The following is a 25,847-nucleotide window of genomic DNA, read 5'->3' as shown; positions in this document are numbered from 1 at the left end:
AAGGATTAATGATGTATAGCTGCAGCTTAAAGAACTTATGGTTCTGGTATAGGAGGAGCATTCATGGCCAGCTCCTGATAAAGATTTAATTAACAATGGAAGTTTCGAAAATGGAGTGCACACTAATTACTTATTCAATGGAAAAAATGATACTGCAAGCATAACTAATGCTTGTTGGTCTACCAAGGCAGCATGCATAAGATAGAGTTGATCATGGGCCAGACTTGGGCATAGAAAAATCAACTTTTAAATAAACCTGGCCCCGGTTTAGCAAAAAAAAAAAAATAAACCTGGCCCCGAGCCCGACTAAAATGAATGTAGTCTCCAACTAATGGAAGGTGTTCGAGATCGATGACCATGATAGATTGATAGAATATATGTTGTATGAGCTGTTCCATATATCACACCTTTTATGGTCAATCTATTTTTCAAATGAACAGCCATCGAATAGCAGATCTTTAAAAAAAAAAGGTATTCCTATGGGCTACTAAGATTCCGAACAGCTATAAACAGTAGCGATATAAGGTAATCTTAGATCATCCAGACCTACGCCTCTCAAGGAATACAATAGTAGCCTTGACACTTTTCTTCAGCATTTTGCAATGATAATAGGCAAATGGTGATGAAGCTTGCTCCTCAAGGCTGATAAACAAAAGATCGAAAAATTTCATCTGCCTACGGGTCTAATGCATCAACTAAAGAAGAAATTGTTCGATCTATAAGCATGATCCTTGGAGCCACAACAAAGGAAAGAAAAAAAAGATGATGAGTTTAAATTGAACAGAGAAGTTCTATGGAAACATGTCCCGTGATGAGCATTTAGTTCTCCTTCAATTGGCAATGTCATTTTTATCTATTTCAGTGCCAACTAAGAATTTATTTAGGTTTTATAACTGAGTATTAATACAAAATACAATTCTCATATGCATCTTCCACTAAAAAGAAAATTATTTAAAAAGGATTTTCTTTTCTTGATGAATGAGAAATAATTAAGCACTATAAAATTTGTCATCCACTTGATACCAGAATTTTTTTTTATATATATTCTCTAGTAACAATAAACAATTTTCCCAGTCCTTGGTTGGCAAATAAGTTCAGTGGTTACTTTGCTATTTCTAGTATTTGGGGCAGGTAGGGTATTTATTCACTGCTAGTTCATTCAAATTGAGCTTAGCCACTTTCACTTTCGGAATTTGTGCAGCTATTCAGGCCACTTAAAACCTTGGTAGAAATATATAATATTAGTTTACACCAACAATTTTCCTGGCTCTATAGACTGAAAACCAAGCCACAAGGCGGTCATTAAATAGCAATAGTTGTTAAGTAATATTTTCTTGCTTATTACCTTGACCACTAATGTATATGCGCGAGACATTACAAACCATGTCAGAAATATTTTCTTTCATATTAACAATTTTATTAATTAAAAAACATGATAGTAGAAATAGAATATTTAATAATCAAATAAATCAGTTTTTGATATATAAGGATCCCTTAGGCTAAATAGTACAATTCATGTCGCCAATCTGGTGTAAAAATATATTTTCACTAATTTGTGGCAAACTCATGTAGATTTTTTTTTTGATACAGAAGGATCATCAGACTCGATGTAGACTACTTTAGCAACTAAAGAAAAGAATGAATAGGTTCAGAAATAAGAACTACCATATCCGGAAATTGATTCGCATGCCAAACTTTTGAAGGTCCTAACTTGTTTGTACAATGTCCGGTTGAGATATTCTTCCCTTTTTGAAATTGGGTAATTTTTCAACCTATACGATATATCGCCACCTCTTAAAGATGTGGTGTGCTAAGTGATTAGAGTCAAATTCCACCGTTTAGATTCTAAAACGGACAGATCGATGCAAAAATTTTATTTTTGAGAAAGAATTTGACCCGTAATACTTACCTCCTAATTTGGGAAGAATTAGGTTAAGTGGTTGGAAATAAGGTCGATGTAAAAGTTAAAATATCTCCTACAAAATTTTAATATTTTTATAATTATTTTTATTACTCATGTTTATTTTGGAAAAGTTGTATTCTTTTTCAATTAGAAGAGAACTAAGAGCAAACTCACTAGCATACATACAAGCTTTGTAACAAAATTTTATTATTCATTAATGAAGGAAAATGAGACTTTGACCCTACTTTTGCTATTTTTTTCTTAATTTTTTTTAGAGATTTGAATTGAGCAGGTTGAAAAAATTACTTCCTTTTCAATAATCAAATCATTTACTTACCTTATCTGAAATTTAGTTAATTATATTGTAACGTTCATCTCTAAGGACAAGATCTTAAAGTCTGATTTCTAAAATGTTGATCTCAATTTTTATTTTTATTTTTTCTTAAACATACACTATACATGCATGATTTTTGGTCTTGCTAAAATTTAGACATTTCCTTTCTAACCAAAGATAACAATAATTGACAACCATAATAAAAATCAACCCCTTCATCCAAGGAGTCCAAGCTAAATGTGGCTTAATAATATAACCTGTTGCCACTAGAAATTTGTCGGATTGAGGTGCCAAGCTCCTTGAGCTGCTGGAGAGGTTGGTCAAAGGTCACGATGCACCCCCGAGGTAGTAAGGTGGTGGTCATTGTACTTGAGCGGTGATGATTTCAATGCTGGTTGCTCTCGAGGTGATGCTCAAAAGAAAAGATCATACTCGGATCTTCGCTCCGACACTAGATCTAACCTAAAACCGCAAAGACGAAGAAGTCTTCTTATCGAAAAATATCCGGTAGATACTTTTGATATCTAAGTCCGACGAACTCTTAAAGAACAGCAGATGTACTGTGAGAATGGTTGAATGGCAGCAAAAGAGTGTGCGAGGGCTCAGGAGCACTTACCTAAAGAGTCTCCTGGTAATGATTTATATATACGAGGGTCCGTGCTCGTAACCAAAGAATTCGGGTACGTAGATTGGTCATTTTTGGTAGCCTATCACACGTCCAAAAATCACGAGCGAAAGTTTTGCCCGCGCATCACGCTTCATGTATCTTTTCCATGTGGCTATGGAAACCGTTTGCGATCGTAACCGAGGTGTCACCAACTGGAGGTAGAGTTTGAAATATGAAGAACTCTCTGCACACCTCTGAGTTGGCCATATAATGGGCTTTGACTAGTTGATCGAAGGTTTCGTAGTGAGCTCTGATTGGTCAGTCTGCTATATTAGCTATTGTCAGTTTCGAGGCATATCATAATTTTTCCGTTTATTTTTACTTTTGAACCTGATTGTGGTATATTTTTTATATTCGTAGCCAGCCCTACTATAATTGATGCAGAAATGATACGCAACTTTTGGGATATAGTATATATATTCAAAAGCTTGATCCACCAAATCAAGGAAATACTAAATTACTGCCCTCATCTGGACCGCTCTAATTCATAGGTGATGCATCCTAAATCTATTGTCGTTAAGGTGTCAAATTCTCGTTACGTCGGATTGTCCTTACGCATGCAAAACAAGAGATCGATTCCCATGCCATGTATTCCTTAGTTTTAACCAAATCATATTAAAATTTAATAAACTATCACCAGCTACAGGGGGCTTGGATGATGATAAGCTTAGCCCTACCTTTCAAGGATAATCTTATACTTGAAATATTAAAAGGGATCAGTGAGTACCCACAACATTCATTTTTGGTCATCTTTCCTTCCCTTTTGAGCAAAATTTCTCACCATTGATCAATCAACGAATTTTCGAGGAATCATCTTTTAGGAGCTGAAACTCCATTGCTGTTTTGGCACTTGAAGAGAAACACTATGGATTTCGTGAAGCATCAAGCCTTCGCTCCCTAAATACATCGAAACATCATCATCCTGCAAACATGGATCTTCTTTATCCATTTAAATTTTTGGGTTGCAGGTCATACATAATTTGGGTTTGTTCAACTAATTTACAGACATGCTTTTGTTATTCATCCCTAATAGATTGGTGATGACAAGTTAAAAGAATTACGCGGCATAAAGCAACCTTATTAGCCTAAGGTTTATGCTCTCTATGCCACTTAATCCTGCAAGTAAAAAAAATAAAATCCCTCTTCTAAGTCAGGGTCATCTAGTGTCTAATTTTGGACCTCAATGGAAAATTATTTGCATTCTTTTTCTTTTTCTTGAAAAGCTTTTCTTGCTTCATTCATATGACAAATAGTGATATACATATTTGCAGAGCCCATGCTATTGGAGCTCAACTTGTAGGGTTCTTAAGACCTGGCTGTAGCCTGCCTTTAGATTACACTATCGAATTCCTTCAGTTTGTGCAATTATTACGTTTTATTTGCGTTAAAAAGGTGTTGTACGGATGATCTTGATAAATTTTATATGAAAAGATAGTTGATCCATTCATGACATCTCGATGAGTATGATTGAGGTAGCTTTGTTAATATTCTTTGAGTAAGAAAAATCTTGGAATATATTGTGGCATAGAAGCACCTACTCGTTCTTTGTTCCACTAGCTCAGGTATCTTTTCTTTTGTAATTTAAATATTATAGAGGAGCATTGCATCTATACATTCACCTATACGTGGTATGCATCCATGACCTCTCTAATGTGTCCCCCCCATCCATTTTGTGCAAGAATGTGAGAAGTGGGGGAAGGGTGGTGATTCGCATCACATGATGATCGAATTCGCCTATCATACGCCTATTGATGTAGATCGACATTTGAAATAACATAAAATCGAACCTACAAGTCCTAGAAGATAAAAATGGATGTCTATGGCTCTATTCTTATAGAATTTGTTTATAGATGGGAGATGATAAATTATGACTAAATTGATGAAAACATTTGAGGAAGAAACAGAAGCGAGCACAGAAGGTTGAGATATAGGTGCAATTAAGTACAAGTAAACAAAATGATTGAGTCATTCTCTTCCATGAATGTAAAAATGTATTTTCATAAAAAAAAATCTAATTTTTGCGTATCCTAGATTAAAATAACTGGCATAAAGATCATTATTTTTATTTTTTCTGATTGGTTTGGTACAGTAAAATAAACCCATCGGAAAAAAGATAGAATTTTTTTTTACTTGTACTTTCTTTAAATGAAATAAATATGTTATAATATTTCAAATACTCATCTAATATCACATTGGAAAGTGATTGACAATTTAAAACTATATTGTTTTATTTAATATAAAATAAAGAAAGGGATAATAGCATTCCTTTTTTTTTGTTATTGCTCGCTATTTCTTGTTATAACATCGCTACAACAACCATTATGTCAATATTTATACCAAAATACAGAATATAAAAATTATTTTTTGAGATAAATGATGACAATTAGAATCATCTAAATCAAATTAACAAAATATGTTATTTAAAACCTCGATCTGCATCCAAATCAAATTAACAAAAACAAAAAAAAGGAACAATGTACTACAACTCACCAAGCCACTTTTCGCCTCCTCTTTGTTTTCTTTTTCTTTTTTTTTAGGGGGGCGGGGGGCGTAAGCCCTTTGTTTTCTTTTTACTAGGTGGGTGCGTGGTAGTTTCCTGGCCTTTATGACTCGCTACCGTCGCACGTGCCAATAGAAGATGGTCATGTCACGAGCTCCTTTATTCTTAGCCTGCACATTTATTAAAACTTTATTCAAAGGGTAGTTATAGATTCTCTTCCTTTTAGGTTTACCCATGGAATATCTTTTCTCACCCTACAACAAAATGCTTGCGTCCAGTTGCATGCTTAGCATTTTCTTAGTAAACCTACCACCAACCTTAGACCAACCTTCTTTTTCCCTTCAATTTCTCTCTCTCTCTCTCTCTCTCTCTCTCTCTCTCTCTATCAAATCTCTTCAGAACATGCTAGTGGCTAATCTCATTCTTACATGTTCTTTAATTAAAGGCTGATCGAATAATGGGTCGATTAGGATCCGTTTCGAACTATGATCTAGATTAAAATCTAAATTTGGTCCCTCTGTGAAAGAGTGTAACTTAATTATCCTCTTATAATGAATTCGATCCTTTCCCATTTCCTTTCACAAAATACCGAAGTGTCTTAATTGCATTTTTAACTTTAGGAATCCACTTAGCCGAAATTCGCGAAGCAAGATAGACCTAGCATAATAATCTGATACCTTCTAGTTTCATCTAGCATGGCTAGTTCTGCAGCTATCAAGTATTATTTGCTCGAGTTGGATTTTCTATCGATACGCTTGTTTGTCGTATTAGTCGACAGTTGCCCTTAAGAATTAAATCGGCCTTTCGAGTAAATCATTTTAGGATTAAGACGAGTGCAGCTGACAAACAAGACTATAGTTCAGCAGTCACACCTCTCCTTTATCTAGAGAAAGATACATCAAGTATTTCTCTAAGTGGTAACCGCACTACCATACTTAAAAAAATAAGAACAGGAAAGGACAATTAACAAACCGAGTTCAAATTAGGTCGCTCCTAACTTAACAAAACACTCCCTTTAGTGTGCACGCTTCTTACAAGCATCTCTCGATTAAAGTGTAGTGCGAAAGTTCTTAATAAATTTTATATGAAGAATTAATCTTTGCGTTTATATGCTCGAATAAAAAGTCTTTTGAGAATATATTGTTTCTAGAAGGCCTACGTTGCCTATTAAGGTTCTGGTTACTGCATCCCCTTCACCTACAGTAGAGTGCAACATTTTTTTTTCTCAGGAAAACAATGCACTGTAATTATAAAATAGGGAAGGAGATTAGGAGAATCTACGGCTCTTCAAAGCTGAGAGAGGAACGGCAGCCACTAAAATGAGAGCCTGGCACATTCAGTGCACGGACATTACTCTTTTTTTTCCCCCTTCTTTTTGGTAGAATGGATATACTATACGTGTATTGGCTTCTTTGGTTAGAACCTAGAAAAAAGAATCCTAGAAGCTTTAGTGTCTCTCCTTTGATTAGAAGAAACTTGAAGAGATTTGGGTCAATCATCAATGCCATCGTTGCTGCCAAATTGTAGGCACCAAGAAAGCCTTATGCATGTTGGCTACAATCATCCAATCCTAGCACTCCACTTAATGGTTCATGCAAATTTTTTAGGTATAGAATATGATATCCTTACGGTCGATAAAAGAGAATGTAGTTAGAGTAGGTACCATAAGGCAACCATTTTAATATAAGAGGAAATCCGGTAAAACTTTGTTTTTTAAGAAAAATATTATACTCAATGATTTCAAGTAGTTTATAAATATGTTATAATTAGTTCACAGATAATTTATCAAATCCATCAGAATTCTAGTAGTTTACGAATAATTTGAACATCAAACGATGCATAGGTGGCCATTCGGCTTGAGAAAAAAATAGGTCAATACATTTTAAAATAATAATAATAATAATAATAATAGAAAAACAATGAGAATCCATTAAAACAAGTGCATAATGTAGCACCTCTTTGCAAACATCGAAGACCTCGGGATGTATTTCTTCATGTATTTGACATAGATAATTCTGTGATCACTGGTGATGGTTTTGTCATTGTTGCATGGAGAACAAGAAGATAAGAAGAAGAAAAGGCACTCAATTGTGCACATGGCATATCCAAAGGTTTGTGTAGACCCTTTGAAATGACTATACCTCTTTTAAGTAGTCCCATATGATTAAATAATTCAGTCTTCTCATTCAATTCATGGAATGATTGAATGCTGACATATGGCTCTAAGCGTGCTTTCAACTTTGAGAATGTTTATGTTCAAAACATAGCTTGGTTCTTTCCATATAGCACTTGACTAACCTAGCAGCATCTCAGTCTAAACACCAACCAATACTTGTGCTCCAATTTAGGTTTTGCATTTTTGTGATTTGACATAACTTGGTAGGAGAGACCTTATGCTGGAATACAAGTAGTTGACCAAACTATCCTCCTATGTCTATAAGAATTTGAACAAATGTTCCTCCATGTGCACAAAGACAATTGCCCTTGTAGCTGTCTGTCAATTGGCAAATATTCTCTTCTAGACATTGGAACTACAAATGTTGCATGAAGTGATAATCTTAGTTTTTCTTCCCTAATAAAAAGATATATGACATGTTGAAACTTAAAACATTGGGATTAGGATAGTAGAGGATTGGAGCTTCAACAGATAAAAGGGAGAAAACAACGACGTAATTTAGAATAAAGCATGATATGACAAAGATAGCTAGTCTCCAATGATGCTTGACAGTTGTGGATAGCCTTGATCATGGAATCCCACAGATGTCTAGGCCGAAAACTTGGAGTGAAGCATCTCCTACCACATGCACCATCTGAGAAAGGAGATATCATTGTATCATGTGACAAGAATATTAACAATCCAATCAGCATCAAGTTACCACCTAAACAACCTTTGAGCCTATCCTAATATCACTTCTTCTTTTTTTTTCACTCGTAACGCACTAAACCTGCCACTTTTTCTGCGTCAAACCTCTTTTACATTCACATTAAGCATGCAGACGTTCATCCTCTCTGCAACACCGTCTTCCAAATCACTTTACGCTCCCCCTAACTTCCCTCCTAACAAAGACAGGCATCCTGTACCCCCACCTCCTATCGAAAAGCAAAGAGCGAGAAGCAAAATATCATGCTTGAACCAAAGTCATGTATGTGATGTAACCCTCCAAAAATTTAAGCTTAGAGAATCTCCTCATGGCCGCTATGTGCTTAAACTTGCCCCAGGAGCTTAAAACTCCCACCTTCGGAGAGGCCGTCCTCGCACTGGAGGTGCCTTCCAGGGATTGCAGGTCAAAAAGGCAATCCACTTTTTCGCTCCTACGAATCACTCATTCAAGAGGTTCCAAGATTTAGAGAATATGTGGGCAAGGACATAGATTTTATTCACTATAGGTGGCATGGCAGTCTCACTAGGCCTTGTGGAGAGCCAGAGGGGAAGGGCTTCAAATATGTTCGCTGATAGCAACTCAAATCATACTCTATGGAGAAAAGGAAGATTCTGAGACCTCTGCGAATCGAAGCATGATTTTGGACTAGATGCCCCCCATCATTTAGCTTCTATAAATATCAGCCTCTCCTCCGCCACTTACTTCATCAACCTAATAGCAAGACACATTTGAGTTCCTCACTTTAAAGAGTGTTGCTGTAGTGTACTAGTATAGACTAGCATTCTTGTTGATCATGTCAAGGGATCCACTCGTCGTAGGTCGTGTTGTTGGTGATGTGTTGGACCCATTCATCAGGTCTGCATCACTTAGGGTGCTCTACAACAACAGGGAGGTGACGAACGGGTCCGAGCTCAAGCCATCGGCAGTGGTGCACGAGCCGAGGGTCGAGATCCCAGGACGCGACATGAGGACCCTTTACACGCTTGTAAGTATCAATTGCTTAGCAACTTTCTTTGTGAAATAAGTGGGTCTACCCCAAGGGGTCGACCACTTGTGGCCAATCTAAGGTCTAAACTCTGTTTTTGCCCAGTCCAGTTCCATCTTATCCATGTGGACACAAAGCATTGGCTTAAGCAAAGAAAGCTCAAGTTCAGCTCATACAATTACTCTTCAGCCTTTTGAGCTGTGATAATTGTTACCACACAACTCTCTTGTGGGTCTCATTTCATGGATCAAGTAAGACCCAGATAATGCACATGTGTGTGGTACATGGCACGTGTAAGTGTGTGTTTGAGTATGCGTGGATATAAAGCACGCATCTTTTTATGCAATGGAAGAATCTAAAGCCATCTTTTGCAAGCACCAGTTGATGCACTTTTAGAACAGTGACAGCAGCCAGAGTCATCAAAAGTCATTTTCCCAAGAATCTTGACCACATGGTCCATTTTTCAGCGTGATACTGATAGGATTCTTTGACTTACCCTTTTTGGATTATTTCTATTATTCTACTATTTATTTGAAGACAGAAATTTGAGACTTCTCAATTTTGCTAAAATACAAAACTAGGGAAGTAGTTACATCCAATATGAAGGTCAAGGTTCCTGTAGTCAAACACTAGTGCACTAGCAGTAGCATACAATGGATGTGATTGCCTATCATAAATAAAAATAAACAAATAAATAAAAACCATTGAAGTAGTGCTACCTGCCAAAAAAGATTTCTTGACTTTTTTTGACAAAAATAAGGCTGGAAAACATCAGGTTGACATAATTTATAATTTTAGACTTAATTTCTCATATGTGCAAGTGCCCATGTAGTGTGTTTTGGTTATCACTTGGAGCCTGGGTGCTAGAAAAAAGAAATAGCTTAGTGCGTAATTTGTTGCAATAGGTTCACAGTAAAATCACATAGCATTCCATAGAGTTCATGACTTTATTATGGACATTAAGATTCATTTGGTGCTTCATTTACTATGTAGTTGGAGTAGGTTTTCTTTTTCCTCATCAGTAACAAAGGGTGATTTTGTTTACCTTTTCACAAGGCGATGGTGGACCCTGATGCACCAAGCCCAAGCAATCCAACCAAAAGAGAGCACCTGCACTGGTAAGCCCAAACTATTTAGTCATCGCTGTTGATGGCAATACATAAATATCCTTATAATTAAAAGGATCAACTACTCATGAGTCAAGAATAAAGGAACATTTAGATCGACTAATGATTGTTCAATGTATTTCAGGTTGGTGACGGACATCCCTGAAACAACTAATTCTAGTTTTGGTGAGCAATCAGAGCACCATTATTTCTCTGCAGTAAAATTTATTCCAATAGAATTTTAACTCTTCCCCCTAAACTCACCATTCACTACTCCTTAGCATATACAAATACTTGTGGTTCTCAAATTGTTTCAAATAGAAGTTGTTACTGACTACATGGACTGATGGTTGGGATGATGTTTGTGTGATTCTTCAAGTCAATAATTAATGTATGCTACATTAATGTCTTCAAATACACACAAACACATGGAAAAAGAAAAGATGAAAAAAGGTTTTCTGTTTGGAGAGATAATGATTAGCCAAGCCCATTATGTGATGGAAAGAACACAAACTTTCAAGGTGGGTCCATTGTATGAGCATACAAGAATGTCTTTCAAGCAATTATAAAGTTTAAGAGTCACCAGACAATTCTGCGCAAAAGTTAAGTATTATATACATGTTTATGTGTCCTTTGTTCAGCATTGATTATATGGGAAGTTCGGTCCTTGTTAGAGAACCAGAAAACCAAGTCTTATGGTGCTGTTCTGAGGAAACAGTTGTCCTCCTCTCACCTTCTCTAATTTCTTAGTTGTTCTCTTTTTATTTATTCTTCTCTGTAATCCTTTTTCCATTATTAAATTGTGGGGCACTGTGCTCCTCTTAACTCAATTATATGCTTGTTCATGAAAAATGCTTTGTGGTGCGTACCACCACAAGAATAATAAGATGAACATAGCTAGTGAAAAGGATTCCAAAGTAGGCACATGTACAAGCATTAGGCATGATTCATGGGAGTCTTGAGTAGAAACCTAAAATTTCATGATTTGAAAAGAAATGAATGAAAGATCTCACAGAAGACCTATACAAACCAAAACAGAATTGCATGAGGCATGTTATTTAGATTTATGGACAGTTGTGATATGCCTAATGATTTTTATATGTAACATACTTCTAGTATGTGCCACTTTTATTTACTGCTAAGCAAACTGTTGAAAAAAACCTGGCTACAGAAATAGACATTTTTCTCCTTTTTCCTTAGGAAATAGAAAAAAAGAAGAAAATTTCTCGTAAACTTGCCAGGTCACTCCAAGTGTGTCATGAAGCTTAGTTCAAGCAGCCCCATCTCTCTCTCTCATCTGTGTGAGTGCGTGTGTACGCAGGCACACCCCCGCGCATGGCAATGTATAATCTCTTGATGACTTTCTGACCCCACGCATTAGAACAGAGGCAGGAATCTTAGTAAAGTTAAAATATATCCACATGGTTGCTCATAGCCTTAAATTAAGTAGCTTGCTATGTGGCTAATTCCCCATAACAGTCAAGACCCAACTGGTGCTTTAGTTTATTTGTGGGGTCCCACATGAAATTTATGTAGATATGTTTTATAATATATTCCTGTCTTTTCCTGCGATTCTTTCAGGGACATATATTATAGTGTGGGTCTTACAGTCATAAATTTAAACTGTATTCTTTTCCCCAAGTAGGCCGCAACCAAAAGCTTATTGAACTTATTGAATCCTATAAGAATTACTGTTAAGGGGCTTTTTTATATTCTGTATCCACTCATCAGATACACCAGATATATTTTCCTTCTTTTTTTGAGCTAACTTTTCTAAACCTAGTCAGAGGACTCATTAGAATAGATTCTTTTCTTTCTAGATCAATAAAAAGCCCCTAAAACTGTGAGACTTTGTTTTGATTGTGCTGTTCTAGGAAATGAAATTGTTCCCTATGAGAGTCCACGACCAACAGCTGGCATTCATCGTTTTGTGTTCGTGTTGTTCCGACAAGAGGTCCGACAGACTATTTATGCACCCGGATGGCGACAAAACTTCAACACCAGGGACTTTGCAGCACTTTATAACCTTGGACCGCCAGTTGCTGCAATGTACTTCAATTGCCAAAGGGAGAATGGTTGTGGTGGAAGAAGGTATATCATATTAACTGGGTCAAAATAATCAATTCATACTTTTCTTCTTAACTGGAGTAAATACTAACACAAGCATAAAAATATGTACACATGCAAGCACATAATATCATGACAAGAAACCCTCCACCCCAAGTGCTATTCAACTTATTCACTGGTTAGATTGAATCAAAAACTTGATCAGATCTTAAAAATCAAATTAAACTCCAAGTCTGCCATGTGTTATACACTCTTTGTTCTCAGTTTATACACTCCAAGCTTCTCTACACTTTGCCTTTTCAACAATTGATAATTTGAGTTTGACTTCTATAAGAGGTTATGATCGATAGTATCATGATGTTGAGAAGCATAGTTATCTAAGCTCTTACATAGAGAACGTGAGTCTGGTTTCAAATCATCTAATTGTTGATCAATCCTCTACCACATGAAAAGTTATTTTATAAATGTTTGGAAAGGACGCCTAAACTAAATGATGATACATGAAGCTTAGGTTATTTTGTAATAAAGCCTTTATATCATGTTGCTGTTGGAATCCCCTAGAGTGTTGGTTCTGTAGGGTTTTTTGTGCTCCATGGGGTGTAGGAAGACCAATTAGGCCCTCATAAAGTACAATAAAGACTTCAACAATTAAAAAGATGTTTCAGACTTCCATTGCGATAGTTATGAGCATCCTCGAGTTTATGTTGGTAAAAGATCATTTTTAAGATTTTGTCTAGATATTATGTCATTATGATGTACACTAGCATGTATAATCAAGAGTTTTCATCATAGTCTCTATTCATTTTTTATGGTGATATAAAAGCTATTCCACTTGTCACTCCTTATATCAAACATCCTAAAATAACCTGGTCGTCTTCTAGTACTAGCATGTTGCTATATGAGATCTAAATTAGATCTGGAAATTATTCTTTGGGTTGAAATAGAAGTTTTAAAGCTTGAATAAGAGAGGTGCAACATAACTCCATCCATACATCCAGGCTTTTGTCAACATTAGAGAGCAAAATCTTCGAATGGATATTGATTCTATTGATTCAGAGACTAAAGAGTGAAACTGGCAATACCTGTCCTCATGCAGGTGCAAAAGTATTCTTTTTCTAGTACAAAAGGTATAAAATGTGTCAGCAAACAACAGCTGATTAATAAATTTTATAAACAAAATCAAAGAATATTTTGTTGCATGTCAGGTACCATGCTGTCAGTGGATGGACATGATGATCTGTTCTGAAGTGTCAACCATTTGAGAGGTTGGTCATACTAATCCAGGAATATAGAGTGCAGCCTGGAAATAAGAGTTGGGCTTTCAGGATGACTTGTAATACAATATAAAGGGTTTATGCTTAACACTTTCCAGAGTGGTTTTTCCCCTTTTTTTTCGTTTTCCCCTTGTGTGTGCAAGTTTGCCTTGCTTCCATAAGCTAATGAAGTGAAAAGGATTGTGTCACAGTTCCAGAATATATCCTCTATTTTGTTGCATGATGTCAATGAAAGTTGTGTTGGCTGTGACAACAGTCCAATTGCCAAGATTGCAAAATGAAAGATAATAATTAAAAAAACAATCTAGTATATCAACAGGAAAGTTATCGTAGTGATGGCAGAAAATCCAATTTCTATCCAAAGAAGATGCAGTCTGATATAAAGTAGGCTGTTTGAAAATGAAGCAAGCATAACAATAGCCAGAATCATAAGGAACATATATAAAGTATCTTTTTACCATTCATTTTGTGCAATATAATTCTATGACCACACTTTTTTTAGTTCTTTCAGATATAAAATAACAAGTATAGTTTACATGTTTTGGGGGAACTTGGGCTTAAAGGTCCCACCAGGGGAGTTAAAGATCTAATCTATTGAACCAGTGTAGTAAGCTCACCAGAAAAAAAAAAAGATATAAGTCCAGAAGTTCAAATTCCAGCACCATGAAGGAGGTAGGAACATTCCTAAGGCAACATGGCCTCCAATAGATGAGTCCCCAAATGCTGACCTCAAACTCTGTAAGGTACACAGGATCGTACGTAATGGTAGATCGCCTTTGACAGATGATCTGGGGTCATATGAGAAAGTTCCCAACCTAATTCAAGAAGATAAGCAATAAGCATAGAGCTTTCATTTGTAACAAGCCAAAAATACAAAGTGATCTCAAGAGCATTATTTTACCAATTCACCAAATGAAGGACAATGCAGTCTCACCTTGCACTTTTGAGGAAAGAATTCGTCATGAAGCATGTTTACAATGCCTTTAATCATTATAATGATGACTGCTAGAATGACCTTGGGAGACAAATTTGGCAAAAGTAGGCAGCTCCCAGAGTTAATTCTCAAAGATTTCCATATGGATAAGCACCCACATACAATATCTTTTGAACCGGCTGACTAGCATCCAAAACAAGGTATTGACAGTTTTCATAGGAACGAGGTTATGAACAGCTGGCCTCTACAAATTTTTGGTTAGCAGAGGCATGCATTTGAACTTATCATCCATCTTTTACTGCTTAGTTTGGCCAAATCTCATGTTAGAAGAAGAATTGGGTTGTTCATAAACAAATCTACGTGCCAAATGCTTACCTCCTTATTCTTTTCTTTTTCTGCCATTGATAAATTTAACTGACAAATAAATAAATCAGATATGTTGGAGAGCCTTCACCACTTACCATTGTAACCGAACAACAACCCACACGATTAGAGACCATCAAGTTGCACTTGTTTTGCTGGACTGCATAATACCAGACTAATCTCATCCTTTTGGGGGTGGTAACTCTCACCAGTTACAAATTCGTGAGCTTTATTATTCACATCTACGACACTGGCCCCTGGTTCCTTTTTTATACCCTTCTCTCTCATCAACTTCCTCACACTTGTCACATCTCCCCACCTATCACTCATGGCATATATGTTGGAGAGGAGCACATACACCCCACTGTCAGAAGGATCCAGCTCAAGAAGATGGCCTAGAATATGTTGGGAGAGCTCACATGTGCATCTGCTTTGCAGGAACTCAACATTGCACCCATATAAGCACATCGGCTTTCATCGGCATGGATTTAATGAGTTCATGCTTCTGAAATGAGCCCAGCTCCACAGAGCAGATCAATGGTGCATGCATAGTGCTCTAATTTTGGTGCAAGATTGTAGAGTTCCATCATTGGAGTTAAAGTGGCAACAGCCTCATTCCACTATGCCAGAGTGAGAACACGCACTGAGGATAGCTAGAAAGGTCCCCTCACTGGAACTAACCCCATCTCTAATCATCCAATCAAGGAGCTGGAGGGCTTTTTGACCATGACTGCGCGTCGCCTGGCCACGAAGCAACGCATTCCACGAGGAGGCCTTCCTGTGAGGCATCTTGTGGAAGGTGAGCATTGCCATCTCCAGGCACCCACACTTGGCATACATGTCAACCTTGGCAGTCCCTATATGAACATCCCACTCAATTCCTCTGCGCTCAATGTACTTATGGACCCATCTCCTGGAACCCAGTGTTCCCAAGCTTGCACGAGCTGAAAGAACACCAGAACAAAGTTACCTTGTCTGGTTCCAACCCCGAAGCACGCATCTCATGAAACACTTCTATGGCATCGTTGGGTTGTTTTCATTGCACCAGCCCAATTTTGATGCTCGTCCATGAAGTTATGTCCCTATCTAGGAGCTCCTCAAAGATCCGCTTTGCCTCGTCCAAACACTCACACTTCACATACATATCTAAAAGAGCATTTCCTACAAACCACTCCAACTCCCCTTCATGCTTGAAGATCAACCCACGAATTCTTTTACCCGTGTTTACATTTCCCAGTCTCCCACTGGCGACAAGCACACTCGCTAGAGTCGCCATGTTTGGCTCCACATCCATCAGAGTCCCTGCTAAAGAACCCGCCTTTCACATATGCGGAAAACAAGGCAGTTCACCAGACCACATCTTTAACAGTCATTTCAACAAACAAATCACCTGCGTCGACATAATCACCGCACGCACCATACACATGAACTAGAGCATTCTGCACATAGAAATCAAATAAAAATCCCGTCGTGACTGGAACACCGTGAAGCTGCCTGGCTTCTCCAATGCCCGAGAATTTCGTGGGAAATTTTAGCACCGCCGGGAGGGTGCGCCTGTCGGGGGAAGCCCCATTGCCAACCAAACCGGAGATCAATTAGTTGAAGATAGCGGATTTGATGAAGAGTTCTGTACGCGAAGGAGGGTGGGTGGAGAGGGCTGAGATCTCAGCGAGCTTGGCCAAGACTAAGGAGTCTTTGTAGAACCCGGATGTGAGAAGGAGAGAGTGGATTTGGTTGAGCGATGGCTACCAGTTCATGGAGGAGGCACGGAAGAGAGGATTTCCCAGGACGCGTGGAGGCCACTCTCACAGTCCCCGACCGTTGGCGTCGTCACGAGAGGAAAGCTAATAAACACGATACATAAGGCGATGCAGTGGCTTTTCGATGGATTGAGCTTTTCTGGGAAATCAAATTCTAATTTCTAAAGCTCTATATCGCATGGACCTTTCATTTTACGTAATGGTTGCAATCGGATCCGGTAAGATTGGAGGTGGATTGGATTAAAAATTTATCAACCTAAATTCGATCTATTTATCAAATAGATTAAAATTTAAAATTTTTATTTTATTTATTAAATAGATAATTTAATTCGATCAAATAACCTATTTATTAAATAAATTAAACGAGTTTTTAACAGATTAGATGGGTTTAAATATATTAAATAAATTAAGGCCTCGTTTGGAAGAGTTGTTGACAGTAGAGCTTTTGGAAGTAAAATTTTTATAAAAAGTTGTTTATTGTTTGGTAACTATATTTCTAAAGTGTTGTGCTACTTTAACATATATTTGATAAATATACTGAAAAAGTATTTTTGGTATGACAAAATAACCATAAAGGATATTACATAATATTATATAATAAAGCATAACAAAATATAATATGTATTAATACATAAATATATGATATAGTATAATATTACTATAATATAATATAATATTATTATAATATAAAAATATAATATTATATACTATAGCATAATAATTTAATATAATATTAAATTATTTAATATAGCATATCAATGTATTATGATATAATGTCACATAATATTATTTTATAGTATAATACAATAACGAAGATATAAAATATTATAATTATTAGTATAAATTAATTTTTCATAATATACCATAATATTAAATTATTTAACATAACATATTAATGTATTATGATATAATGTAATATAATATTAAATTTATAATATAATACAATAATAAAGATATAAAATATTATAATTATTAGTGTAAATTAATTTTTCACCCTTCCGTAGATTTTCAAAATTATAAAGAAATATTTTGTATAATTGTTATATTTTATCATGGGTTTTTTGGTCAAAAAATAGCTTCTCGATAGGATCTAAAAGTGCTTTTCCAAAAAGCTCCAAAATGGAGCTTCTCCTAAAAATCTGTTTCTAGCTTTCTGAAAAAGCTAAAATAGTTTTCTAAAATTTTTACCAAATACCTCTATTTTATTTAAAAGTATTTTTGGAGGGCCAGAAAGCAAAAGCTCTCCCAAATTAGGCCTAAGTGGATCAGGTTAGATAGGTCAGAAACAGATTAAACAAATTTAAAATAGATTAAACAGGTTCAAAGGGTCAAGTCATAATATGACCCAATTTTTAAATGGTTTAAAAAAAGATTAGATAGGCCAAATGTTCAAACATGAACCTAACCTATTTAATAAACAAGTTTATATGGGTTGACCCATTTACAACCCAAACCCGTTTACGTAAAATACAAAAATTATTAAAACGTGTCGTTTGAGGATTGGGTTGACGGGACAGATTTTAGAAGTGGTAATGGATCCGGGGATTTGAGTTCATGTCAGGTCAAGACAGAGTACTTCTAAAAAAATTATCAATCCAAACTCAACAGTTCTAATCAAAGTAGGTAAATCTCACTTGCGTAACCTGTTTAATAAATATGGTCATGCCAGATCTGGTTAGTTGGGCTTAACTTATTAAGCTAGTGTGTTTAATCCATAAAATTTAAAGAAATTTAAATTGTGTTAGCATAATTTTAGAAATTACGTAGTAACCTGCATCACCCATAATATTTTTTTATTAGCATGGTTCTGTATCAACTTATATTATTTTTTTTATTAGCATGATCTTATTACAGTGATATTAGGGATCATGTAACAACCTGTATCAGTCAATAATATTTTTTATTATTAGCGTGATCCTATATCAGTATATATTATTTTTCTTATATAGAGTATGTACACGAGTGTATATAACCCCTGAGAGCTACCCAATGTACAAATATTTTAACAAACTGGAAATCACAAGCACAATTCTAACAAAAAAAAAATAGGCACAATTCCTCTTTTCTTAGATGCAAACACCAATAGCAGTGAACAGCTTGGTGCATTCAACTTGTTTTCTTAAATTACTTTGTTTGTCTTGCCATTGTTAGCACTGCTGATAAAGCTTATCGGATTCCAACATAATTGGAGAAACATCTGAAGAAATTCCCTGCTCGTTAACTCTCTAGACAAGCTGAATTAGAGAATTTAATAGGCATTAGGGATGAGGACCAACAGAGCTAGAATGGCTAGTGTTGCGGGGACAATCTTCGGCCGGAGCCTCGCGCAACAGATGGCGCGCCAGGTAGGGGCGCCTCCTTCCTCCATTGACTACTCTTCAGGACTGTGGGGGCCCGATGGGCAAAAACCTGCCCGGAACCTTCCCGCTGGGGGGCTATGTTGTGGGAAGGGGAGGGGGCATTGAATTTAGTCCCACATCGGCTAGTAGCGGAAAGGATCCGTGCTTTAAATGGGGGGTGGAAACCCTTTCCTCTCGAGGCGCTTTTTGAAGGGCAAAACCGTGAGGAGGGCTCCGGGTACGCTCGACCTCCAAAGCGGACAATACCTCGGGAGGAACGCGATCCTCTTTCTCTGCTAGCTTAATGTGGACTATGCGAAAGCCTCGCGCAACAGCTAGTACTTCGCAAAGTTGATGTAATATTTCTGATGAAGTATCTGTAGAACTTGCTGCTGCTGCAAATCCTTTTGAGTTAGTCTGACCAGTTTGCAAGCATTGCGGTCTCAACAATCTGACAAAGAGTGCGAACGGAATTAATTTCATTCTATGCACTCACAATCATGTAGGATGATCCGGATTGTAGTATTTGTGTATAAGGACTCCGGAGCACACTACTTACTTTAAAATTTAAATCATCTCAGGGAAAATGTTATACTCCAGATTATATGAGTGCTTGGTCAAGTCTGATGAGGGAGGACATTTCTTTCTTTGCAAAATACATTGACCGTCGCAGCGTGATAGATTTGGTGGCTTTCTATGTAGCTGAGCACTTTGGTGCGGTGTTGTTGATCGATGCGACACCAATTCTCCTATTCTAAGGCACTTCAGGATATTTTATTTTTAAATTTTTTTTGACGTATGAATGGTGTGAATCGTCCGCCATAGCAAAAAAAATAAAAAATAAAAAAATAACATAAAAAACATAATATTTAAGATGCAGCCAAAGGTATATATTTCAATGATTCCACTGCAACTGTATTATATGTAACTTGAAAAGGGGAAAAAAAGGAGGAGGAACAATAAATTAAAAAAAAAAAAGAAAAACGCTTTTGAAGTTCTAATTTTGCACCACAGTCGTTGATATTAGTTTTAATCAGCCTAGAAAATTTAATGCCCCTAAAGGAATGCAGCACAGCAAAAATATACTTCTAGAGCCCTCGTCCCAGGTATGAAAACATCAAGGTTGATAAAATAAGCCAAAATGAGAATATTATACAAATATATTTAAAAAATGTAAATAGTTCTGTCATGGATCAGGGCCTCACCCAAAAAATATAGTCATATTTTTTAGGTTCCTTAATTCTTTATAAATACTCAAGATCTCTTCAGCGAATAACCGATGTAGGATTAAACACACGTCCGCATAAATCCTCACATTCTTCCCTCATGTTTTTTTTTTTTTTTTGTGTATCGGCGTCTCACTACAAACCGTGAGAATGCCCAGAATAATCAAAAAGTAAAACACGCGCTAGTGCCTCCGGCACTCGCTCCAAACCCCCCATAGGACAGTTCCAGAGTGATGTGCTGCGAATGAGGCGACCCAGTCCGCCGCACTATTCGCCTCCTGAAAGACATGCATGGCTCGGAAGGAGTCCAACTCCACCATAAGATGGTAGATATCATAGACAAGAGGGTGCAGATCTAGCCTGACACGCTCGCTCCGAATCCAGTTGACCACTATAGTCGAGTCTCCCTCAAGTAGGACCCACCGAGCACCCAGGTGCACACTGGCCATTCTCCCCTTGTTCAAGTGATAATGTTCTCGTCAAGCTAAGGGTTCAAATCCATTCAAATCTAATCACAACCACCACGATCGGCTCGTGGTCAACCTCCATAAACCCATATTGCAGTGTCCTCTAGTCTACATAGGCAATAGGCCGAGTTCATTCTGAGACCATTTATCACAACCCAAGATCTTATCCAAACTAAAAGATATATTTTGGGTTCCTTAGTTTTGTATAAGTACCCAAAATCTCCTCGGCAAATAACCGATATAGGACTAAACACAAGTCTGTACATGTCCTCACAATTACATCCCAGAAAATTAGTGCTGCTAAAGGAATGCAGCGCACCAGAAATATACTTCCTAAGCCCTTTCTCACAGGCATAAAAACATCAGGGTTGAAAAGATGAGCCAAAATGAGAACATGATACAAATATGTATAAAAGAAGTCCTACGCTCGAAAAGGTTCGAGTGATTCCGAGTTACAGCTTCACAGCATTGTCCTTTGAGACGATATATAATGAATAACTTCATCTCTTCAGCAGGGCGGGTGAAACAGGGGTCATGACCTGACCGTACTTAGGAGCAGGCCTTCGGGCCTCACTCTGGCACCAGGCCACAAGCCCAAAGGCAGGGCCTCATCCGGAACCCTCCTGGTCGGTTAATGGATCAGGCCTGAGCTTAGTCAAGCCGGCCAATAGGCCGAGCCTCAGAAGATGATTGTTGTACTTCTATATTTGTCTATAACATATAACGGTATTGTTGTGGTTCAAATTTGGCCTGAGGGTTGAAATCTAACTTCACAATAGAGAAGCCTCAATGTAATAGTTGCACCTTGCAAAATTTGTGCTATGAGAGAGAGGGAGAGAGTGTGCGTATATTACTTGGATTTCTTGCCCACATATTCTTGCATAATTTTCTTTTTTGAGCTCTGGGATCCTTACCAGGCTAAGGATCTAAATTCACCCGAAATTCTAAGGTACGTGGATAATTAGTTGTGTTCGCTCTAGTACCATTGTAACGGTCCAAGATCTCATCCCAAAATATTAATTGGAATGTAGCATTTGGATATCTTGACGCTATATAAATATCCAAGATTTTCTCAATATACAACTGATATGGGACTAAATGCATGCTAGCATGGGTTCCCACGCAATGCATAAGAGTAACTTCAAATTAGATGATTAATCTACTAGCCACTTGTTTTGGTAAAAATGCTATACGCCTTTAAGAAAAAGCCCTTTTGAAGCACTGATTCAATGACGACGTCGCATTCCAGACCAAGCATATGTACAGAGAGGCCAACAGGGCTACGGATTGGGTGGCCTAATGTAATTAATCACTCCGAGGGTGTCTTATAGGTTGGAGAGAAGGAACTGCCTAAAGCGCTCCAGAATTTACTGTTTTTCAACTGTTTTGGATGTATCCATACTAAAACTATATGAATCATCCGTCCTAGCAAAAAAAAAAGCACGAAATTAATAAGAGCAATTGAAAATAGAGAGACAACATTGTAAAGAAAAAAAAGATAAACCAAACAATAAAATTCATTACTATCATTTTTAGAAATTACGCTCTATAGATTAGATGGTACGTTGGAGCCTAACCTATAGTTTGAAACTCAAGCATGAATCCAGTTCAACTCAATATGATCGAAAGATAATAACTGAAGACATTAAAATTTTAAAATTTCTAACAATGTCCAATATAATTTGCCCTTTGGATAAGATCCATAGCTATAACCAAAATAGATTAAGCTGTATCTAGTCCTCTAACGCCACTCTCACTCTACATTACTTCATAATCAATTGCTTTACCAGCCCTCCCAGCTAGCGCCCTCTCTCTTTCTCTCTATCTATCTGTCTATCTATACACACACACACACACATATACATACATACCAATTAGCTATCATATAAATAAAATAGGACTATCGATGAAGTCCCATGAAAGGATCAACATCAAGTTGATATTCTTTTCTAATGCCCGATCCATCTTATAGGTGGGGAAAATTTTGATTATTTTTATCATGGTTGCTGTGGTTGATCAATTGTATCATAATAACCTCTCCATTTAGTCTTGCTGACTCCAAAGTCCTCATACGGTTGCTTTGGACAAGTGGAATATATTCCAACACTTTGCGCAAGGTCTAGTTGGCCAAAAGACCACAGTTCCTCTACAACCCAATCATATCATCTTGAAATCTCATCCATCCATCCCTGTAAAAAAAAAAGAAGAAAAAGCCAAAGACAGAGGAAAGCAAGCCCCAACAATACGCCGCAGTCAGGAAAAAGAAAAAGAGAACATGGCTCGCACCAGCATCATTTCCCGATTGTTTCAAGCGCTTTCCAAATTCAACGGTCACTTTCCTTCGCCGGCTAATATTAAACCATTTGTTTTCCACAGGTCAAACTCTAGCTCCAACCTAATCATTACATCGGACGGGAGTTGTATCTTTCGCGCGAAAGAAGGATTCGCCTTCCTTCGAGCGAATACAACCGTTGGATCGCGCAATGGTCGCTTCGAGATCTGAGCGGATGATGAATGGAGGCGTTCGGTTTGCTTTGATAGCTGTGCGGAACGAGATCCAACGGTCAGCGTTGCGAAAGATATAACCCGAACCCCATATCGCCTGCCGTCTCTGGGATTCGCCGCTCGCTCCTTTATATCTCCATGCAGCATACATGGGAACAGAACAAGGCCAGCGAGCGAGCGAGCGAGAGAGAGAGAGAGCAATCTAGGGTTTTGACTTCTGATCGTGGTTTTAGTGCAGCAATGGCGAACTTTGATGGATTCTGGTCGAGGACGACTCTGATCGGCGTTGGATTAGGGCAGTTCGTATCGCTTCTGATCACTTCCACGGGTTTCACCTCCTCAGAGCTCTCTAGACGAGGTCCTGTATCGCGTTTCGATTCCAAAACACGACCTCTGCTTTGGTTATAGCTAATGGGTGCTGTTTTTTTTTTTTTTTTAATATCAATGACATTTGAAGATGGGATCTTTTGCATGTTGTTGGGTCATTTCGGATTTTGTGGATTGCTTCTTAATTGGTTATGAGTTTACGGAGTTTGGTTTGGGTTTTGTTGGATTCAGGGATCGATGCTCCGACGTCGCAGTCGTTCTTCAATTATGTGTTATTGGCGATAGTCTATGGGGCTTACATGATCCACCGGAAGAAGCCGCTCCAGGTTTCTGATCTGCCCTCTGTTTGTTTGTGAATTTTCTTTATTTTTTTCTCCAGAGTTCCAATCTTTTGGTGATAGTGGTATTGTTTTATTGGTAATTGGAAGCATATTTTATTGGTTATCTCTCATTTAGGTTTAACTGCTCTGTTTTCGTTCTTTGTGTGTGTGTGTTTTTTTTTTGGGAGGGGGGGTGGTTCATTTCACTGCTATGATTTTTTTAGTCTATTACTAAGTCCCACTTATAGACAAGGATAGCATGGCACAGGGGTTGTTTTAATGTTTATGAAATAATAATAATATATAGCTCAAGTTTGACTGGTCTTCTTGCCTGGTCATTAGAATGTATTGGTTTTAGTCTACTTGAATCTAGACAAGGATAGAATAGTACAAATGGTAGTTTAAGCGTCATCACAAGGATAGAATAGACAAGGATAGAAGGTAGTTTAATATTTGTAGTTTACATCTTATTGGTCTTTTTGCTTAATCATTAATATGTATGGTTTTAGCCTACTAGTAACATCCACCTCTCTCTCTCTCTCTCCCCCTCCCTCCCTCCCTCCTTCCCATGTGATGAATGTTTGGATTTGTATATCTCTCCATGTGGGGGCTTTGGCAATTGATATTAATCAACATATATCTATAGTTAGAACCAAGGTCCGTTGAACCGGAGGGAACCGTCCGATTCCGTCAATTTCCGGCCGGTTCCAACCGGTTCTGGCCGCATCCAATCAACTTCCGGCCCCTAGGGGGCCGGAACCATTTTCCAATGGAGAACCGACTCGGTCGGAGACCGGGTCGGCTTGGTTCAGCAATCATTGGTTAGAACCGGGTCGGCTCGGTTCAGCAATCATTGGTTAGAACTGAGTGATTTCATATTCTTATGCACTTTAGTTGTGTGAGGTAAACATTAATATCTGTAGGGATGAAAGGTGTAACTTTGGCAGTATACAACCACTCTGTAGAAGGTTTGGTTACTTTTTAATTCTAATGAGATAATGTTAGTTGAAGGTGTAAACTGATTTCATGCCAGTTAGTTTATTCTCCTTTCTGTGTGCTTTAGCCTTTTTTTATGATTGAAGAGCCAGCCAAAAGTGGAGTGTCGGTGTTTTTTGTTTGCATCCATTTTTTGGTGGCTGTTTACATGTGAAAATTCTGAACTGTATTTCTTTCATTAGACAGTAGAATGGCAGGGTAAATCTTTTCCTCTTTTACAATAATATAAATCATTTCTTGTCCAGACGGCCAAGGAAGATGCATGGTTTAATATATTTGTATGGCTTCAGTATTAAAGTCTCTCACTTTTCAAATGTTTACATCTTAGTAAATCTTGATGTTGCAGAAAAAACTCATTCACTGCCAATTATGTGAATTATCTATTGAGATTCTACTTTCGGTTTATCAAGAGTAGTTATTGGACATTATAGATTCTTCTTTTCAAAATAAATGCCTTTTACTTTCTGACTTCTAAATAAAACCAAATAGTTCTCTAACATCCAAAGGTTTTATGTGAATGGTAACTTTAGTTCTTGGTCAAGTTAAACCCAGAATAGCTAGTTCCTCTCATGTACTCACACAGTTATACCCATTTCCTATGTTTTGTTTTATGCAGATGAAATGGTATTACTATCTATTGCTAGGATTTCTTGATGTGGAGGCCAATTTTCTTGGTAAGCGATATTTTTATGGCGAATTACTCAAATTCTTTTACAGCTTTTTTATAATGATTTTTTATGGCAAATTACATCTTTCTTTTGGGGAGTTAGTTGGATTAACCATCATATTGCTTCATGTGGCGGGCTTCTGAACTAAATGAACTCTTCTCGATATTATAACAGCACCATTATTTCCCCTTCTCTGGTCTGATTTATCTGATATTTGTAGCTAA

The 25,847-nt window shown here is 37.3% G+C and overlaps 2 protein-coding genes and 1 pseudogene across 3 annotated transcripts in view; 2 read left to right on the top strand and 1 right to left on the bottom strand.

The window, feature by feature from the left end:
* The first annotated feature begins 8,945 nt into the window (after positions 1 to 8,945).
* On the top strand, positions 8,946 to 13,908 carry LOC103708554 (protein VERNALIZATION 3-like). Its single transcript, XM_039130871.3, has 5 exons — positions 8,946 to 9,271; positions 10,328 to 10,389; positions 10,523 to 10,563; positions 12,252 to 12,468; positions 13,650 to 13,908. The coding sequence occupies exons 1-5, from the start codon at positions 9,080 to 9,082 to the stop codon at positions 13,675 to 13,677; spliced, it is 540 nt and encodes a 179-aa protein (XP_038986799.1). The 5' UTR covers positions 8,946 to 9,079; the 3' UTR covers positions 13,678 to 13,908.
* On the bottom strand, positions 10,181 to 16,604 carry LOC113462822 (pentatricopeptide repeat-containing protein At4g38010 pseudogene; annotated as a pseudogene). The gene is made up of 3 exons (XR_016398187.1): positions 14,653 to 16,604; positions 14,336 to 14,533; positions 10,181 to 10,386 (listed from the first exon to the last, which is right to left on the bottom strand). The product of XR_016398187.1 is annotated as a pentatricopeptide repeat-containing protein At4g38010 pseudogene (transcript).
* A 6,916-nt stretch (positions 16,605 to 23,520) lies between these two features.
* LOC148700278 (uncharacterized) overlaps positions 23,521 to 25,847 on the top strand; it is a 40,243-nt gene continuing 37,916 nt past the window's right edge. The window contains exons 1-3 of the mRNA XM_089927072.1: positions 23,521 to 23,670; positions 23,871 to 23,965; positions 25,572 to 25,629. Coding sequence (XP_089783198.1) covers positions 23,553 to 23,670; positions 23,871 to 23,965; positions 25,572 to 25,629 — 271 coding nt within the window. The 5' untranslated portion in view covers positions 23,521 to 23,552. The remainder of the gene's footprint in view (positions 23,671 to 23,870; positions 23,966 to 25,571; positions 25,630 to 25,847) is intronic.

This window comes from Phoenix dactylifera, chromosome 13 (genome assembly GCF_051530095.1).
Source record: "Phoenix dactylifera cultivar Ajwa chromosome 13, Ajwa_hap1_PhDact_Kaust_v1.1, whole genome shotgun sequence".
Lineage (NCBI taxonomy): Eukaryota > Viridiplantae > Streptophyta > Magnoliopsida > Arecales > Arecaceae > Phoenix > Phoenix dactylifera.
The sequence above is the reverse complement of the archived record's forward strand: the minus strand, read 5'-3'. Positions and strand labels throughout refer to the sequence as shown.

Bases quoted from the DNA above. Each gene is read 5' to 3' on its own strand.
- LOC103708554 (XM_039130871.3), top strand. From the start codon at position 9,080: ATGTCAAGGGATCCACTCGTCGTAGGTCGTGTTGTTGGTGATGTGTTG. The intron at 9,272-10,327 runs GTAAGTATCAAT...CCTTTTCACAAG, and splicing joins TGAGGACCCTTTACACGCTT to GCGATGGTGGACCCTGATGC. The intron at 10,390-10,522 runs GTAAGCCCAAAC...AATGTATTTCAG, and splicing joins AAAAGAGAGCACCTGCACTG to GTTGGTGACGGACATCCCTG.